Below are 20201 nucleotides of genomic sequence, written 5' to 3'. Positions count from 1 at the left end.
AAAGGTAGACATTTCAGTGCTAAGAACAGTCTTTCTGGAGCTGATATTCGTAAATTCTGATTGCCTTAAATTTTTTTCCTTTATAGATTTACTCGCAAGTTTCTTCCTCAGTTTCAAACCATTTAGCTTTATTTTCAGTCTAGCATTTTACTATTGGTACTGTGGAGTTAAGATTAAAAACTTGGCACCTGCTTCTGTATTTGCCTTCTTCCTGCATTGCATTACAGGTTTTATTGGTAGAGGGTGTATTCTGAGTGTGTATGGGAGAGGCCTGTCATAACAGAATTTGAGGTCCCACTAAAACATGTTTGCTTTTGTTTTAAAACAGATTATGTTCAAAATATGTTGTTCTGTGGACGACTTTATCACCTCTTCCGTTTCTCCATTTTTGCAACTCTTGGGAAAGAAATGTTATTTCTTTGAAAGCATATGAATTGGCATTTTACTTCAGATCAAAAGATCTTAACATCTGAATTTCTCCTTCACTTGCTGTTCTAAGCACTGCAAGTAATGCATGTTTTACTAAGACTCCTAGTCACTGAAGAAAGTCTTTGAATCTATTATCTTTCCCTACGAGTATGCCTTTTTTTGTATGGCAAAGCATTTTTTGGATACACAGAGCAGAATATCTCAATGGTTTCCAGGTTCCACAGGTTTGAGTTGGTCAGATGCTGATGTGTCCTTCGCTGACAACTGATGTGCCTGGTTTATTAACAGGCTTTTAGAGCTTGAATGTCTGCAGGAAAAGACAAAAACTGGTGACCTAGTCAACCCTGAGTAGACAGTATTCTGCCCAGAAGGCTGGTAACATGGGAAATGTCTCTGTGTCTGCCCTGTCTCCCAGAAGACTCTCATGTGAATTAACAAGAAAGTTGTAATTGTTGAATTGCATCTGGGTTCAACTGTCTGGAGAGTCTTAGTTCTTTGAGAGGGGAAGTGTTGGTATTCTGCTGAGTTTGCTGCCTGACAGCTGGTTTTGTGTTGAAACTAGGAGAGGGAGGGAGTGGTTTTCTTTATAATTCACTGGCACAGCTGTTTCCCTGGACAAGGGTTAGATTCCACAGGTTTTGCCTTTGTTCTCCTGGAGATCGTATCTGCCTGATTTGGGCAGCAATGGGGGACTTGACGGCCTTTTGCAGTGATATAAGAGGAAATAGTGTTGTACTGGTGGGTTAACTTGCATCTTCCTCTAACTGTTTTAGATTGATTGACTTTGCTCGTATGTTAAGTTCAGCAGTATACTTTCAGTCTCTCTTAGTTTATTTTTTTTAACAGAGCATTTTTTTCCATAAGCCCAGCATGCTTGTTTTCTTTTTCTGCTGTCAGGATTAACAACGACAGAGGAGCAGAAAACAGCACATGAGCATCTTCTGTAGTAGAAGCAATTTCTACAGGCTTTCCCCCAAAGTATACTGATGAGCACATGGTGGGCGTTGAGGTCTTTGGTCCTAGTCGGGTACTGGGCATTGACAGAAAATCAGTAGTTGCTACTGCTTAGAGAGTCAACAAACCCTTTTAATCTGAAGATACTTAACGAGGGAGCTAGTTCTAATAAGGGTGTATTAGCAAAGCTGCTGAAGCCAAAATGTGACTTTGTCCTAGGACTATTTGCTAAACCAATGTTAAATGTCAGTGCTTGTTTTTAATGAGTGCCAGCAAGCAGTCACCCATGACCAGTTGTATAAAACTGTTTCCAAGTGCTATATTAAATGGATTGCAGCTTTTATAAGAAGGTGACCTACAAAGGAAAAATACTAAACTCCAGGAACCTTCAAGTACTTAACATTTTGACCAATAGGCTGAAAGGGTCTTTGGCGCAGCGCTAATGAAAGACTTTTTTTGGTCCTGTGACAGTAAAAACACCTTTGCACACCCTGCTGAGAGGGTGACTGTAGTTAGTCTTTTGGAAACTGTGGTATATCTATGTTTACAAGCCTGTCAGATTAAGAGAGAATGTAAACTCTAAATGACAAAGCTGTTATTTTAAAATAACATGGTATGTGCAGAAGTTAGGGGAAGTCAGGGAAAGTTTTAAGGTGCTGTGCTTTTCCAGTTAATTAGTTACAATCCAAAGAACATAAGCTGATGAAATGTTGAAAAATGTCCAACAGGCTTTTAGGAGAAATGGCATGGCACAGCAGCACCTATTGCTGCTTTCCTCTTACAAAAGACCAGTTGGTAAAAGGTCAGCTGACAGAATGGGCGCAGAGGAGTTGCTGAAAAAAGCAATCTTGCTAGCTGAAAAGGATGTTATAGGTCTGTGATTAGAAAAATAGCATTTTTTATATTATGGTCTTGAACCTATCTTGGCCATTATGCTGAAGGCTCTCGAGTTACTGAATCTGGCATGCTGCCCCAAGAAACATTAAATGACTTGAATGTCATGTTAAACACTATTAATCATTTATCTGATGAGATCAAGATAAACAGCAGCAAAAACGCCAAGTCATGGCTAGACTTTGTGACTTCAGTTTTATATGAGGGATAACAGTGGTATTGTAAATGCAGTGACATATGTTTTGTAACTTGCATTTTAAGAAGAGAATTGTATATAAGTACTGAGTCATATAATATCCCACAACTCAGTGTTAATCAAGACATTTACTTTTTCTGAAGTATCTTGCCTGTGTTACAGTGATGTGTTTGTACCAAGGCAGAGTTCTCTCAGGCCACAGATCAAAAAGAGAGTGGGGAAGCATCTATCAGCAGCTGAAGGAAGCAACAAGAACATTAGAACAGATTCAGACTGCATCACGGTTTGGAAATTCCTGTGATGGTAGCTATAGGGCACCAGTGACATCTTGATGGTGAATTGGCATCACAAACAGTTGAGCTTTGAGACATGGGACTTCATTAACTCCAGAGCTTAATACTACATAGGTGTGTGCATGGTCAGTTAGGCCCTCAAGTAACTGAGTGATGACTGTCTGAAAAGGAACCCTAACACAGAAGAGTTCTGCACTTTCTGGGGTTTAGGAGACTTATATTGCAGTTGCTAGTGTTACTGGTTAATGCGTACACTTCTGGTTTTGCATCAAATACCATACATGCAACCAGTAAAAACTATCAAATTTCTAAAAGTGCAGTCCTGAAAGCTGCTGGAAGTTTTGAGAATACAGCAGCCTATTGAAGTGATCATTAGTTTAATTTTCCTTAATCCATGCCTAACTAGGTTCTTAGGCTCCTTTCTAACAGATGAACACTACAAAAAGGAGGACTGGAGATGATTTGGTATCCCACTGGTATGTGTCAAAAAGAAGCTTGGCCTTGCATATAATCCACAGGAAGTATTCTGTAGTGGATCTCAGTAAAATGGGAGCTGATGCTCCCTTTGTTTCTGTTGCACTAGCTTGAGCTCCTTAAATCCCTTGGTTATCTGAACCAACTTTATTATCTAATAGGAAGCTCACCTAGCAAAAATGTGAGTAATTTCTGCCAGATTAGTATTGGATCAGTTAATTAACCCAAGGATCAGAGGGGTGCCAGAAGCAGTGTAAAGAGAGATGGGGGTGAGGGAGGAGAGGACCACTTTCGACACAGTAAGCTTCTTAGGTGGCTTCATTCAAGTCTGATTTATGTTTCAGTTTGCACACCCTAATGAATGCAGATTGAAGATATTTTCTAGCAAAATAGCAGTCTGAAGTGATGAACAAAAGCTTACTTGTCACCTGTGCAAGTAGTAGTCATGTGCAGACTCTCAAACTTTCTAGGAATCTTTAAACTGAGATCAAGAAACTACAGACCTCAAGAAACTACAGTTTTACCACTTGAAGTCCAGAGAACAGAACTTTCTCAAAAGTGGGAAAAGGGTTTCTGGAATCTTTTTCTACCATTGTGACTTGACTTCTGACAGGCTTTCCCATAGTAAGGGCATTAATAAACAATGTGCTTGTTAACAGATTTGAGAGCAATAGTGTAAAAAAAACCTGTTAAACTATGTGAGAAGGATAAGCTGTTGTAGTAGACAAGAGAAGTATACTGCATTTACTAGAGCAGGTTTCGCTGCAGTTTTCTCTGTAACAGGGCCTTTGGCTGACTTTTTTCGACTGTATTCACGCAACAGATTCTTGTTCTAATGTAAACTTTTTTAAACTTTTGTGCCATTGCTATAAGAGAGTGAGATTTTAATGTTAAAATAAACTTATTTAATGATGGGTACTGTGCAATTGGGCTCTTAGGTTTCTTGCTCCTGTTTGCTCTGGTGCTCTAAGTCTTCGTTTTGGCGTTAAAAACCTTTTCTATCCCTACCAAAGCGCACTCTGAAATTCTTCTTTAGATGATGGTCTGTCCCTGGAAGTGTGTTGCCAAGTTCTGTACAAAGTGGTATAATTAAGTCTGATTTCTACCTCTTTCACCTTCTTGTCTATCACTGTCACCACAAAAGAATCTGGAAAACTTCTCAAAATAAAGTGAATATGGATGAACAAGTAAAACTGTTTTCTTCTGGCCATTGTCACTTGTCCTTCAGTTTATTCAGTTTATATAGATTCAGTTTATTCTCTGGTACAATTATTCAACTCGGGATGTGTTTATACTTCTGCTGTATAATTTTCTTCTCATTATGTATCTATACTATGTTTGTTGGTAGATTTAACACTCTATGAATTTGCAAAGGTGGTAGGATTAAAATTGGAAGGATTATTTGGCATTTCCATAGAACTGAGTGTCCAGACCCTCTAGATTGTAAGTATACGGAAGCCATGATGTCTGATTTGTATGAAAGACTGATTTTATGCATTGCTGCTTATGTACAGCAGAAGAATGACAGCTGATGATTGCAACAAGGTTGCTTGTTACAAGTGAATGAGGGTTTTTATTTAAAGATACACTAACATGCTCTAAAGACTTCACAGAATTATTTAGTCAAAATTTGAGACTGCTTTTAAAATAAATTGAGTAAATTAGATGACATAAAAGAACATCTGAAACATCAGCCAAGTGAAAATGCTTTTGGCCAATGATCTAGGAAGTACAAAGGCAAAAATTATTGTGGAAGCACTTGGTTCAGGATACACCATACCTCATTGAAAGTGGGAGTATCAGAGTTTTGTTCTGGGCTTTCATTTCTTGCACGGTCTTAGGCAAGTGAGATTATTTACCCAATGTGTTCCTCATTTTAAAGTGTGGTTCTGTGGGCAGACCTTAGAAATAGTTGAAAACAGGTCCTAAAGCGTATGCTTACTTATGATGTTATGTTCTAGAATTATGCTTGAATTTCTGATATAATCAGCCAAAGAAGAGAGAATATGGGAATCCTAAGCTAGGAGGGAACTTGTCACAGTGGAAATTTTACAACAATATGCCTTCTAAACAGAAAGTGGTATTTTTTTTTCCCTTCAGTCATTGTCTGAAGAATTGAAGGTCAATAGACTCCTTCAGATTTCCAAATTAAAACTGGCATTGGTGTTGCACTCCCAACTATAGATTTCCAGCTTCAAAGAAGCACAGTTTAGTGTTCTTTCTAATGGGATGTTACAGGAAGGAGTTGAGAGAGGATGGATGTTCCAGAACTGACCTCATTTTGCCTCCTTAGCAAGAAAAGGTCTAAGAAGCTGAGCTTTACTTTTTTTTCCTTGAATGCTAATTTTGCAGCTTAATGGCAGGAAGGAGATAGTAAAATCAATTCCATTTTCTGGCGGTAATCTGGACTGTATATATGATATGAATTCTTTTTATCACTAGAAGAAGCTCAGTAATGATTTGTTTGTAGGCATATTGCCAAAATGCAGAGATTTTGGACTAGTTCAGAAATAGCTATGCTCTTTGAGCTTTACAGTCTGTTCAAATTTAAACCTTCCCATCATTCTAGAAATGGGAGTATGTGGAGAGGGGGAAATGAACATTTTTTTGGCTTTGAGTCACTGGGTAGACTGCAATGAATACAGGCTTTGATTCTGTAAGGGACCTTTTTTTCCTTCAGTCCACTCAGTTTTGTAAATTGAGGATTACTAACTTGTTCACCCCATTCCAGCTGGTCATGGTGTGCTGGGGGAGGGAATTCTAGGGTAGCTAAAAGGCATAGCAGTGCTTCTTCTATCAAGTACATTGGAACTTAAACACCAGTCTTGCTTTTCTGTAAGGCGTGTTCTTGGAAACTGAAGATTTCTTTGGTTTGTAAGATCATGCAGACCATGATGAGCATCTTATCCAGACCCTCATGGCAGGGGGCTTGGACTAGATGATCTTTAAAGGTCCCTTCCAACCCAAACCATTCTATGTTTCTGTGACCTTGAGTTAATTATTTATAATATTAAAAAATGAGAATCCTAACCAGAGAGATCCATTAGTAGAAAAAGCCAGTAAAATTGATATATAATAATGGAAATAATGTCAGTGAATGTTGTTGAGTCAGAATGAAACCAAATTTGTTTTTTATTAATATGCTTTCTGGTCCAACAGGACATGTGCCTATTTTAGAAGGATATTAAACCTCTTTACATCTCGATGTTGCCTGATGCCTTTCTTAATAGAATCTTAATAAAATTAATGGGATAATCTAGGCAGTGAGAGTGTATTTAATACTGTCTTGTACTGCTGTAGGATCTGGCTAGAGCTGATCAATATTTGTATCAATCATCTGCTATAAAATGTGAAATCATTGTGCAGACTTACTCAGAGGGGGTATTGACTAGAATGATAAATAAAGACAAGTAGACAGTACAAGGGGCATGGATTGTGTACCAAGATTCATCTAGTATATCAAGTTGTCCTAGTGTGGACAAATGCGAAGTCATACATAAAATGTCAAGGATGTATACTATGTATTACATAGCAGAGATCTGTATTCTGGGTAAGCAAAATTGGGTCAAGAACTATGTGGTGGGAGGACCTCTTTGAAAGATGAAGCTTCAGTGGCTACTGCAAGCCTTGGGTATGTGGCTCACTGTAGTTTGGAAGAAGTCTCATTTATTACAAAATGAAAGTTTTAAGCAGCTTGTTCAGTTAACTTGTTGATGGAAATAGTTAATAAGGCCTTACTCTAAGAAGAGAGCTGTAACATGGGATCTCCGACTCAAAGTTCAGGATATTAACCTGAACATTACTGATAATAATTCATAGATAAAGTGTGTGAGGCTTATATACTAGATTCTCAGTCACTTTGGATGGCATTATTGATAAGTAATCTTGATTTTAAAGTTGTTAACCTTGATATGGGACTAGGAAGAAGGAAAAATGTTGTGGCTTGTAATATGGAGGAGACTAGTCCCCTTACAGATCGTGGGGCTTTTTTGGCTTGGTTGTGAGGTGTGTGGCAGTTTTCTGTGTCAAGACTGAAGGATACAAAAGGCTCATTCTCTCTTTTCTAGCTTTCTCAAACTCATTTACCTTGGAAGCTGAAGCACTGAATGGAGCCATGAGCATTGTAGTAAGCAAACAGGAGTGTAGAACTTTTGTGGGCCCCCTGCTTTTTTCCTAAATGGAAAGCTAGAGTGTATTGTAATATGTAGATGGTGTGAAAGTCAACATAGGGTAGAAAACTACCAAACTTCATTCCTGTAAAGTTATCAGTGGTGCGTACCAGCTGAATATCCAAGCTGTGGGTTTTTTTCTTGTTTTCATAATTCTCTTGGTATACCTTGGAGCTATGGATGTTTCTCTTTATTTGAATTTTGCTTAAAATTCTGATGCCTGTTACTGCTTTTCTTTGATAACTTGCCTTTGTCTAACTGGCAAAAGTTTCATACTAGTTTCTGAAATACCTTGGAAGTCAAACAAGTAAGTAAATGTCCGTTCCTGGATTATGAACTGAACAGAAGTCAGTTAAATGGAATAGATCTTCAGATTTGAACTGAAAATTGAGGTGAAGCATTTATAACAAGGTAAATGGATTCCTCTTCTTGGCTTGCCTTTTATTATCCTAAAATGCCATATATGTTATAGAGGCATTAAGGCAGGCATAGTGACATTGAAACATAAAATAGGAAGTAAACCTTCCCTAGAGGTGGGTAGGCTGCAAGCCTCAGACTCCATATCTGGGCTTTAATGAAGCGTAACTTACAGAATAACACTTCTTTCTTCGAAACCTGGTGAAAACATGGACAAAATGGATTAGACATGTGCGTTGTTCTCAGATACCTAAGAACGTAATAATTTTTTTGCTGGTTCTTTTGAACTCCTTCCTCAGTGCCGTACAAGGAAAGAAGACTACTTTATTTGCCAAGACCTCAAATCATAGTTTTGTGCGCAAAACAACATCACCTTTCCCTGTTCATCTTTCTACAAAGCATTTTCTCTATTTTTTTTTTTCCTCCCAGTGTTCTGAGGATTATAAACACAATGATGAGTCATCTCAAGAAGACGAAGGGTTTATGGGTATGTCACCTCTTCTACAAGCCCACCATGCTATGGAGAGAATGGAAGAATTTGTGTGTAAGGTAAGGGCATGTGAAAACTGCTGAAGTAGTTTCTGTTTTTAGGAAGCTCCAGTGGGCAGCAGCTATGCTACTAATGTGAGGGAGAGCAGGTACATGCCATCCCTGAATGGGCATCTCTTGTTATAACTAGTAACACTACAGCTTCTCAAGATCTCAGTCAGTCATAAATGAATAAATTGTGAAGTACAGTACTATAGAGATTACAAATGAGACTCTAAAGCTGATCATGCAACGGAGGAGTCTCTCTTGAGAAACACCCGTGAGTGCAAAGCAGAATAAAAGCCTTCTGGTTGAAGGCACTTTCATTTACAAGGTCATTTTTTTCCTCAGGTTTCTTCAGACTTGCAAATATTTTGCTTTTCCAGCACCATTTGCATCCATTGTAGAATAAGCTTTGTCTCTTACTTGAAAAGAAAACATGGCTGCATTAAAACTGTAACTAAGTAAATCCATTGTAGATTTTGTAATTGCTGACCTTGGATTATTTTTGCGACTTTTTAGAGCCATGGGGCTATATCAGTCTCTGACCCTCCTTTCTTGGTGAAAGGAGTGCTCCCCCTTTATACCCTTGTTCCTGCTGGTTTTATGAACTATTCTTTGATGTTTTTACAGAGGGACCCTAGTTACTTGGTCTTCTTTTGTGTAACAGTCGTTTTGTTGTTTGTTTGGTTTGTGTTTTTTTTTTTAAAAAAACTATGCATCTTCCCCCTTCTAGATGTTCTGTAGGGTGGATTGTGTCAAATGTATTCCCTCCTGCTGTTCCTACCTCAATGAAAATTTTTGATTCGTGAAGTAAACCAGTTATTTGCATATTTAATGTATTTAAGAACCGAGTCTTTAACTGGGTTGGTTATTCTGATTAGATTTCTTTTGCTTCCGTGAAGGAGTGTGGAGAATTGATTTAAAAACACTGGGCTCTTGTTGAAACTGAAATAAGAATGTAGCTTTTTAAACTTAGTGTTTCAGGTTTCTTCAGGCTCACTCCTGTATTACTAGCCAGACGACCAATCCAAGGAACACTGCAGAAACAACCCCGGTACATAAAGTAATTCCCTGCTACCCCGCTGCTTGGCAGTGCTGCTTCTGACACCAAACTGAAGACTACATGTATCATATGTTACTGAAGCAGTGCTAAGAACACCTGTGCACACTTTCTTTCATTTGGAACCAGCTGCAGGAATAGATTGTGCATATATGCTTTCTCTCCCTTTAAAGAAGAAATCTGGTGGAATTGAGAGTCATGGATCTGTTGCCTTAACTGATCTGTCACCATTTGTTTTGGGAGTGTGAGAGCATTTTTCTTCCAACCTGGATAAGGGATTGGACACTTCTCACTGGACTCTTGCCACTTCATGCTTTCTGGCCCATATTAGTGCTGCTGAGTAGCTTTTTTGCTAGACTGCCGCAAATGCTAGCAGATATATAGTCAGATTGGCTTATGGTTGGAAGAAGAGGCTTTTAGTTATTTATTTCTTGGAGGGAACTAGGTGTAGGCTTCTTCAGTTAAGTAGAAAGGATGATCTGTGAAAAAAACCAGAACGTGGAAATTAAATGCTTTCCCTTTGTTAGCAGTAAAAAAAGTCCAGTAACTTTCCTGTTCAGTGAAATGCTGAAGTGTTTCTTTGCTGAAGTAGTGGTGCAGCTCAACTTCATAATGATACTGTTTTGAATAGGGAACTCAAGCATTATAGTTCAGGTGTAAAGCCTTTTTCCCAGAGATGTCCCATCAACCCTATTCTGTTTACTGTAGTCATAGATTAACATTTTTACTAATATGGGTTTTCTGACTTTTACCATTCATCAGTGGAACTCAATTCCCTGCATTTAACTAAAATCTTCTAACTTCTAGGTATGGGAGGGCCGATGGAGAGTCATTCCCCATGATGTTCTGCCTGACTGGCTAAAGGACAATGACTACCTGTTGCATGGACACAGACCGCCCATGCCTTCCTTCCGGGCTTGTTTCAAGAGTATCTTCAGAATACATACAGAGACTGGTAACATCTGGACACATCTTCTAGGTATTTTCAGCTTGCCCTAATGCTAATAGGCTTCATTGCTGTCTTTCTTTGAGAGCAAGGTATAAAGGGGTGTGGGGTGGTCAGCATTATCATTCCACTAGTAACCTGTTAAATTAACAGGTTGGTATCCCTCTCCTAATTTTATCCCACCAGGGTTGGATGGGACTTCCTTAATTATGGCATTCAGTACAAATGAATGACTTAAAAAATTTATGTTAATGTAAATTTAATGTTTATAAATTACTGGTAGAAGTTCTTTTTTTTTCCAGGTGTGTAGGTGTTAATTGGGATCACACTTCTTGCCACAAGAACATGCTTAAGTTGCAGCTTGTATGAGTGGTTTTCAGCTTGCAAGGAGCCTTGAAGGGAAAGGGTTTCTTTGAACTATGCCCTTCTCTTTTTACATTTTGCAACAGATTTTTTTAATTGTTCTAGAATGTCCAACTAGTGTCAGGCATCCTGCAAAACAAGTAAAAATAGAGTGCATGCAAGTCTGTATTGCATTAGTCCAAGACAGAAATGTGGTTGGAATGCATAACTGAAGTAGGACAGTACTTTATTCTGCATGTGTGCTGCTGGTTGTCATGCAGCTCCTATGTTTAGTGCTCCTGTACATTGAAGTCATGCTTTTAGAAAGAAAAGCTTTCAGTATGCATGAACTTGACACCTTTCTGCCTTATTGTTTTTCAGGATGCGTGTTCTTCCTTTGTCTGGGAATCTTCTACATGTTCCGGCCAAACATGTCCTTTGTAGCACCTGTGCAGGAGAAAGTGGTTGTTGGATTGTTTTTCTTGGGAGCCATACTCTGCCTCTCCTTCTCATGGCTCTTCCACACAGTTTATTGCCACTCAGAAGGTGTTTCCCGGCTCTTCTCCAAGTAAGTGCCTAAAGGACAGGGTAGGCCAAATAGGAAACAGGTGGGAAAACAGGGTTGGGATTTATGCCTGGAGCCCCAGTGTAGGAGTTGTTCACTGCATGACTGCATGTACTTTGGAACAGAGTGGAGCAGAGATTCAATGCAGCTTCTTCTAATTATTGTTTGTTTCAGCATGAGTTTTCATGCTGTCGTTTTAGCCTTAAAACACCATCATTTTCTGCTCTTTGGCAGACATGTGCATGCATCTTGCTGCTGTAAGTAATATACCTAGAGCTTAGTTGCAGGACTTTGAATTTTTAATGCAACTGTCACTTCTTGTCATTTAAACTATTCTGAGTAACTTTGAATCTTAAACTTAAGTAAGGCAGCTCCACAATGTGTATCAAGATGTCTTGGTCTTTTGGTTTTACTATGCATTCTTTTTTGACTGGCTGCTAAATATCTCATATTTCCTAAGATTATTCAACCTAGGATTGTGTAATCTGCAAGACCACCTCTAAAGTAACCCAGCAATTAAAATTTCCTCCTGAAGAATTAACTCCATCTTTTGTAGGAGCATTTTGTCAGGGTGTGGTAAAAAGCAATGGCTGTAGGAATTCTTTATCTTCATTGGTGTATAGAAAAACAGTGTGGTTGAAAAATTGCAACGTTATTCCCCAGTGGTCACTTAAGCTGATGCCTAACTAACTTATGCTTGTCAGATACTAAAGTGTTTGTGTTGGCTGTGCTCTCACAACATACTCTGTGCCCCTTTTTCTGTTCAGAGGACTCTTGTGCTGCTTTTTTTTTCCTCATCAGAAGCTTAAATCTGAGTTTCCTTCAAAAACTTTGGTCTAAAGGCTACTGTATGTATTGCTGATGACTGTCCAAAAATGGCCTTACTAGCTGTCTATCAAGGTAATCCATGACTGCGGGAGGGCATTGGTGGAAAAGTCGGCATTGGGAAGTAAGTTGGAATAGTGAGAATAACTTTATTTTGCAGTAAGAAGTAGACAGTTGGTCCACTAAAGAATAGAGTGTTGGTATGAGGACTTCCAAAGGCTCACATTTCTTATCAAACTGATTTTTTCTTTCCTTCTAGGCTGGATTATTCTGGTATTGCACTTCTCATAATGGGCAGCTTTGTACCATGGCTGTACTACTCCTTCTATTGCAACCCTCAGCCTTGCTTCATCTACTTGATTGTGATTTGTGTCCTGGGCATCGCAGCCATAATTGTCTCACAATGGGACATGTTTGCGACCCCTGAATACCGGGGTGTAAGGGCAGGTAAGACCTGATGTTAACTGTTTTGCTTCTTGACTGCCTTTCCTCCTTCCTACTTGCCACTTGGAAAAGCCATCTTGGGAAGATTTACGAGAACTTAATTTTATGGAGAGCTAATATTCTTGGATTGGGAGCTTGATGGGTTTTCTTTCAGCATTTATTATAGCCAGCTGGATGCACAGATAAGGGCTGGTGCAAGTCCTGGAAGTGCATTCCTGAAATGGACAGTAACACATGCAGTAGGAAGGGTAGTGCAAAGTATTTCTAGCTATGCCTAGCAACTTTGCTCTCAAAAAATGACTGACTGCTTGGTGCATGTATGGGTACTTCTACTGTTTGTCTTCGTTTTGTAATACTAGGCTTAGACACTAGCAAATCATTGAATGATTGAATTAGTCTGAATGATTTGCCTAGATAAAATACATATTCAAAACAAAGAGCCTAGTTTTTCTCTTCACGTGATCAAAAGAACAAAACCAGATTTGGTTTCACATTCTGAGATGGGAAGAAAGAGAAAGCTTTAGGGGGCATCTATGGAATGTGCACACAGCTGGGCTGAATAGTAATATTTCTTGTTACTTAACCTGCACATACTGTCTACAGTAAATCTAGATTTCCTGGACAAGCTATGGGTGTACCTTCAGAAAGTTCAGCATTCCAAACTTAAAATCTGTGGATGGGACATGTTTATTCCCTCCACACGCTTTTTTTTTCCCACACAAGATTTCTGTACTTGCCACTAAAATCTAAAATCAACCATGTTCTCGTATATGGCAGATCAGGTGAGCTGCAGATGCTACTTTTCTGTTTCCTAGGACTAATGTACACTGTATGATAAAGAATCTCTTTGTTGTCTCTCCTTGTTGTTTTACCCTTGAGAGATTATGGTAAAGTGAGACATAGTTCATGTAGTCTCAGTGCCCTCTACAGTCCAAGATGTGTAACTGGCTTAACGTACATTAAAACTGGTGGACGCAATCAGTAAATGAAATTTTTCAGTATCTGCTGGAATATATAACTAATTAGCTTCTGGTATATGAAGGAATTCTGTGCATTCTTTAACTTCCTTTCCAATAAAGCTCTTCTGGGGACCTCCAGCATCAAGAGTTGTCTCCTTTCTGCTGCTTTGGCAAATATTGAGTTTTCCTTCCATAGCTTTTGTGTTTTCACTGTTTCCCTTTACCACCACTGTGTTCAAACCTGACTCTCCCACATTTTCTTTACCTCCCAGGAGTATTTCTAGGTCTGGGTCTTAGTGGGGTTATTCCCACTCTGCATTTTGTCATCTCTGAGGGGCTCCTGAAAGCAGCCACAATGGGGCAGATAGGCTGGCTGGCACTCATGGCATGCCTGTACATCACTGGTGCTGCACTATATGCTGCCCGCATCCCGGAGAGATTCTTCCCTGGCAAGTGTGACATCTGGGTGAGTCTACAGAATGACTGGATGAGGAGACCAACGTGAAAGCTGGTTCCCCTTGAGGCTGGAGGATGTTGTGTCAATGTTTTCTTATTGCAAGTATCAAACGGCTTCACTAGAAGCATAGGTCTTAAGGGGTCAAACAACTCTGGGCTCTCTGAGCCCAGCTTACCTGGTGCCTCTCTTGCTGACTTACCACAAACTGGCCAGTCTGAGGTAACTGCTGGTATGCAAATTCACCCCGCACATGTACTAGATAGCTTTAATAGATGGGTAAGCAGCTTTGCAAACCTTTGTGTGTGTTGAAGATCCTACAAACACGCATCTTGCCTTGCTTCTGCGCATAATGGTGCATGGTTATTTCTCTGATGTTTGCTGTGTTCTTTGGGATCTTCAGCATGTCTGGCTCCTCATCTTGTGCAGCAAGTGAAAACACTGGGTAGAGATGGTAGATGTTGGAGGAATCTCTGGCCCAGGAGAAGGGAAAGTGAGGTGAGCAAGTGGGGGGGGGGGGGGGGTGGGGGAAACTTGGTGTGAGGGAAAGGAACATGAAGACTGGAGGGGAAATATGTGGGGAAGATGTGGAGAAAGAAATCGGGTAGAGGAAGAGTAGAGATGAGAGGGAGGTAGAACTTCGGAAGGCCACAGTACTTCCACTAGGATAGTTCAAGGCCCCTGCAGAAGACTAGAAGTGAGAATGAGGCCTGAGTGGTTTGAGTGGCTTTTGCACAGCGCCAGTTTGCCAGGTTTGTTTAAATAGCCAAACAAAGCCTTGTTATGATAATGAGCTAGGCTCCAAAAGCACTGGGGTACCACCAGTTCTTTTCCAAGCTTCCCATGGAGCCTGCAAATACATATTTGTAGAAATCTGTCAAGAGCGTTATCCATATTGGTATGGCTTCCCTCAAACAAGGGCATGCTTTGTCATGTAGCTCCCTGATGGTTTTCATTCTGTTGTACTATAATCAATAGCATCCTGGGCATTCATTCAGAACATCTGGTTGTTTCTAGGTTTTAATATAATACCATTTTTTTTCTGTTCTCTTTCTCTGTGGCAGAGAAAGAAAATAATGTTCAAAATCCACTTGGTAAAACTTATGCCTGTGACCAGAGCAGAGTTTGTACCTATTAGCTGTATGAGAGAGCCCTTTCTATCAATAAACCACCGGTGTGTGTTGTGAAGGAACTAATTTTAAAAGTGTCCTGCTTAAGCCTTTTGCCCAAAGCTCTGAAGTTATCCTTGTCCCTTCACAAAGATGTGCTATAGCATTTATGTAACATATTTGTTGAATGACCAGCTGGTTAAGATGATTGTGAAGGAAAGGGGGGTGTGTGTGTATAGAATTTGATTATTTCACTAATGATAGAAGAGGGATGGGCTTTAACACACAACTTGGAGAACTTTGCAGCTTGTGGTTTGAGGTACTGCTACGTGTTACTGTGTACTTCAGCTGAATGTGTGGCTTTTTTGGAGACAGGGTAGCACTAGAACCCAAAGTACCCCAGCTGAACAGAAGTGTTTTCTTTTCCGCAGTTCCACTCCCATCAGCTGTTTCACGTCTTTGTAGTGGCTGGCGCATTTGTGCACTTCCACGGGGTTTCAAACCTCCAGGAGTTCCGTTTCACGGTTGGAGGAGGCTGCACAGAAGAAGATGGGATGCAGTAAAACCAGCCTTCAGCCCAACATAGTAACCAAAATAGCACCGCAAGCGCGGTTGAAGCGTACAGGCTAGCAAAATGAATACCTAAGAAGAATCCAAGTTTCAACTGATGGGGCATGGAGCTTCATGGGGATTCTGACTAACCAAGATAAATTCTATACCTCAAGCAATGGAATGAATCAATTTGAAGACCAGGAAATTCTGAAACCCTAACTTATTCTTGGGATCTACAGATTGAGCTACAGAGGACCCTTTCCAAATCGGCTTCTGTTCAATGCCATATTTATTTGTAGAATTGGGGAGGGATAGCTTAGCAGTTTCCTTTTTTTTTTTTTTTAAGAAAAAAATCAAGGTTAAATTTATATCCTCTTGGAGGGTTTGGGAGTTGATTTTAGATGCTCTTTTGGGAGAAAAAATTGTAAATAAGATTTCTAACTTTCTGTTTAAATAAAATTTATATAAATGTTTTAAACAATGGGTGGGGGGAAAAGGGGTTTTGTAAAGAATGCAACATGCAAGTACCACACACTGTTTCAATTTTGCACAAAATAAATGATTGCAGGAGGACCAGGTAAAATTCCCAGGAGTGAAGCACGTTGGCCCTGCAGATTTTCCTGGTGGCTGGCATGCCCTGGGCAATGTGGGGTCCTGGCCAGCACTTGGAGTAGGTTCAGTACGTGTACACAAGGGTTGTGAAGGCTGAATTAATTACATCGTCATTCAGGTCACAGTGTTAGGTTTATTTACTCAAGTAACTGGAAAGATACATCTGTGCCCTACCTAAGTGTGTGGGACAGCTGCCTTCCAAGCTTGTGTGGCCTGTATAGTTTTGGATAGTGGATATTACAGTTAGTTGTTTTGTTTCTCATCATATGAATTGGAGCATGATGGGATAACTGCACATGAAATGGCAAACAGTCCAACTCCATCAGTGCCTGCCTATACCCAAAGGCCCCCATTGAGTCGATGGTTGCCATTTGCAGGCCTGTTCTGTTTTGTCTGAACAAATGATAGTAATACATTTGTCAAAAGATAGTTGAGCATGTGAGGGGAAACAGAGGTGGGGTTAAGATGGACTGGAAAGAGGAAGCTGTGTGCTCCAGGACTTGGAGTTAACAGTTACTGCAGACCTCAAGCACATTACCTTCTCATGTGTCAGACCATATGCCAAGGGAGTTTGCAGGTTTTTCTTTTTAAGAGGAAAAATCCAAGATCAGCCCAATGCAGTTCCTTTTTTTAAAAAAAATTTTTTTCCTTAGGTCTGCTTCCCATCTGTGCTTTAGCAATGGGACTGCTGGTATTTCTTAAACCGAAAACTACGAGTTCAGTTGGATTGCTGTGGAGCAAATGCACCTCCTATATAAGGGGAGGCATATACCCTTCTCCTGTGTAATTGATGTAGCTTGATCTTTGGAGCCTAGTCAGAAGTCAGACTGAAGGAGAATCTTTGGAGTTGTAAGATGAGATTTGAACATTCTGTTTGTTATGGCACAGGTATTGCTTGGAGTGTTTAGTTGGAAATTCAGAGCAATTACCTCTCTCACAGATGAGTTAAACAGCTATGAAATGCTGTATTTCACAAGGAAGAAAGGTAAAGGGTGGGTTTTTTGTTGTGTGGAGTTTTTTTGTGGTTGTTTGTTTTTTTAAGACTCCTACAAGTTTGAATTTTCATCCTTAAAGAGGAAAATGTGGATTGCAAAGATCTTCCTTGGATATCACGGAGTGTGTTTTGGGGAATTACCTTGCCCAACGAAGTCAAGTAGAAGCAGAATGCCTTCCTAAAGTTGACTGGATATTTAGGCTTCACCCCACGAATGGAGTCTTTGTAAAGCTTCTGAGAGCAAGGTCAGCTGCAGAAAGAGGTGCTGCAGCAGAGTCTGAGCTTAGAGGGATGTGTTCTCAGTAGGATCACTACACTGGATGCCTGTAGGGCCAGAAGTAGTTTATCACAGGTCTGTGGTACTAAAATGAAGTAAAGAGCAGTGTTAACTTGGATGTAAAGGCTAATAGCACTGGCATCCTGGACAAAGATGTAGGGTTGCCTGGCAGTAAGTATACTTATCTGAGAAAAGTGTGGTACATATCAGAATCAGAGTTGTCTGTAAGGCGCTTTGGGATACCTCTGTAACAGTACCAGCAGAAGTGGCAGTCTCCATCCTGGATCATCCCATGTTCGCTCCTTGAAGGGTGATTGTAACCTGGTCCTACACAGCACAGAACTATTACAAAAACACAGTACTCCACCTGCTATTCTTAACCCAGTCAGTCTCTCCATTCAAGAAGTTTATGTGTTCCAATAAAAACAACCTAGCTGTGCACTTTTCTGTAGCTCTTGCTGAGAACTCTTCCCAGGTTGGCACCTGAATGCCTTACTCTCAGCAGTCAGAGGCTTGCTTGCTCTGTGTGCAGGTTATTGCCATAGAATAGTTAGGACCTACAGCTTCTTTCCTTCCCCATTAAATAGTGGCCTTGTTCAGTATATTTCTTTTTAAAAATTGCTTACTGTTGGAAGCAATGAAGCACATTCTGGGGTTTTGATGGTTGGGGACTCTGGTGATGGTTCCATGTAAGATGGGATCTTATTACTTGCTGTATTCTTAACTTCTGCTAATAAAAGAACCAAATGGATTATTGTCTAGTTTGGGTCTTTCTGTGCTGTGTGTGTGAAGCTTGAAAGAGTCACTCTTGCTTTCTTCCTTCCCAAGGAAGGCAACTTCCTTCCCGCTTGCAGGCAACACTTTGTAGGTAAAAGACTTCTGCTGTTGCAGAAACCAAACCAATGCCTAAAGGCTTGTTTATGTACGGTTGAACCGATGCTTGCCGTATGCCTCCTCAAGCAAAAGCCAGTGGGTGGGGGAGTTCATGCAACAAACATTAGTTTTGCTATGTGGCATCCTCTTGATGTCTAGAATTCACATCAAGTATGTGCCTGGTCTTGCTGTAAGATTTCAATACGGTCTAGTGCATTTAAACATTACAGCAGACAAAGGTGTCCATGGACCACGCTGCCTCTTAGTTACGGTGCTATCTCCAGGGAAAACTTTTTTCCCAAAGTCTAGACTTCTATTCCATGCCCACTGGAGTTGCCAGTTGTAGTACAGGGCTGATAGTGGTGTGGGGGAAGGAGGTGGTGTTAGGTGTGTCTGGTTGTATTGGGTTTGTGTGGCAAGGTTTTGGTAGCGGGGGGGACTACAGGGGTGGCTTCTGTGAGAAGCTGCTAGAAGTTTCCTGTGTGTCCAACAGAGCCAATGCCAGCTGGCTCCAAGACGGACCCGCTGCTGGCCAAGGCTGAGCCCGTCAGTGATGGTGGTAGTGCTTCTGGGATAACAGCTTTAAGAAGGGGGAAGAAAGTTCCTGTGGCACAGAAACTGCAGCCGGAGAGAAGTGTGAGAACATGTAAGAGAGACCCCCCAGGTCAGTGAAGGAGGGCAGGAGGTGCTCCAGGCACCGGAGCAGAGATTCCCCTGCAGCCCGTGGGGAAGCCCCTGGTGAGGCAGGCTGTCCCCCTGCAGCCCAGGGAGGTCCACGGGGGAGCAGATCTCCACCTGCAGCCTGTGGAGGACCCCACGCTGGAGCAGGTGGGTGCCTGAAGGAGGCTGTGACCCCGTGGGAAGCCCGTGCTGGAGCAGGGTCCTGGCAGGACCCATGGAGAGAGGAGCCCACGCTGGAGCAGGTTTTCTGGCAGGACTTGTGACCCTGCAGGGGGCCCGCGCTGGAGCAGTCTGTGCCTGAAGGACTGCAGCCCGTGGAAGGACCCACGCTGGGGCAGTTCTTGAAGAACTGCAGCCCATGAGAAGGACCCGCATTGGAGAAGTTTGTGGAGGACTGTCTTCTGTGGGAGGGACCTCACACTGGAGCAGGGGAAGAACATGAGGAGTCCTGCCCCTGAGGAGGACGGAGCAGCAGAGACAAGGTGTGATGAACTGACCACAACCCCCATTCCTTGTGCCGCTGGGGGGGTTAGGTAGAGAATTTGGGAGCGAAGCTGTTCCCAGGAAGAAGGGAGGCATGAGGGGAAGGTGTTTTAAGATTGTTTTTATTTCTCATTACCCTACTCTGGTTTGATTGGCAATAACTTAATTTTCCCCAAGTCAAGTCTGTTTTGCCCGTGACAGTAATTGGTTGAGTGATCTCTCCCTGTCATTATCTCGACCCACGAGCCTTTTGTTGTATTTTCTCTCCCCTGTCCAGTTGAGGAGGGGGAGTGATAGAGAGACTGTGTGGCACTCAGCTGCTGACTGGGGTTAAACCACAACGCTGGTGCCACCACTTCATGAAGCTGCTTGTCATAAGAATTCCACTGAGATACAATTATTCTGAACTTGCAGAGAATGAAAAGCCTGGGACAACATGTATCCTGTCCCATGTCTGCTTGTTTTTGATCTCTGCCATATTTTAAAAGTAACTTGAGGACAAAGTGGGATTGATGTTACTGCTAAGTTTCATCTTTTGCTTTGGAAAGCTTAGCTAAACCCACACTGTAGAGTGAGGGCATAAAACTGCAGGGTGGTCTTGGGGCTGGCTAGCCTTTGTCAGGTCTCCCTCTCCATCCTCCAAGCCTCCATCTGAACCTAGGCTAGCT

At 41.2% G+C, this 20201-nt stretch overlaps 1 protein-coding gene across 3 annotated transcripts in view; it reads left to right on the top strand.

Annotated features, from left to right (window-relative positions):
- ADIPOR2 (adiponectin receptor 2) overlaps positions 1-18247 on the top strand; it is a 45532-nt gene extending 27285 nt beyond the window's left edge. For all 3 annotated transcript variants that reach the window (XM_049821678.1, XM_049821677.1, XM_049821679.1), the window contains 6 exons: positions 8256-8375; positions 10225-10396; positions 11087-11273; positions 12355-12542; positions 13771-13964; positions 15493-18247. In XM_049821678.1, coding sequence (XP_049677635.1) covers positions 8256-8375; positions 10225-10396; positions 11087-11273; positions 12355-12542; positions 13771-13964; positions 15493-15624 — 993 coding nt within the window. In that variant the 3' untranslated portion in view covers positions 15625-18247. The remainder of the gene's footprint in view (positions 1-8255; positions 8376-10224; positions 10397-11086; positions 11274-12354; positions 12543-13770; positions 13965-15492) is intronic.
- Positions 18248-20201: the final 1954 nt, after the last annotated feature.

This window comes from Accipiter gentilis, chromosome 18 (genome assembly GCF_929443795.1).
Source record: "Accipiter gentilis chromosome 18, bAccGen1.1, whole genome shotgun sequence".
Lineage (NCBI taxonomy): Eukaryota > Metazoa > Chordata > Aves > Accipitriformes > Accipitridae > Astur > Astur gentilis.
The sequence above is the reverse complement of the archived record's forward strand: the minus strand, read 5'-3'. Positions and strand labels throughout refer to the sequence as shown.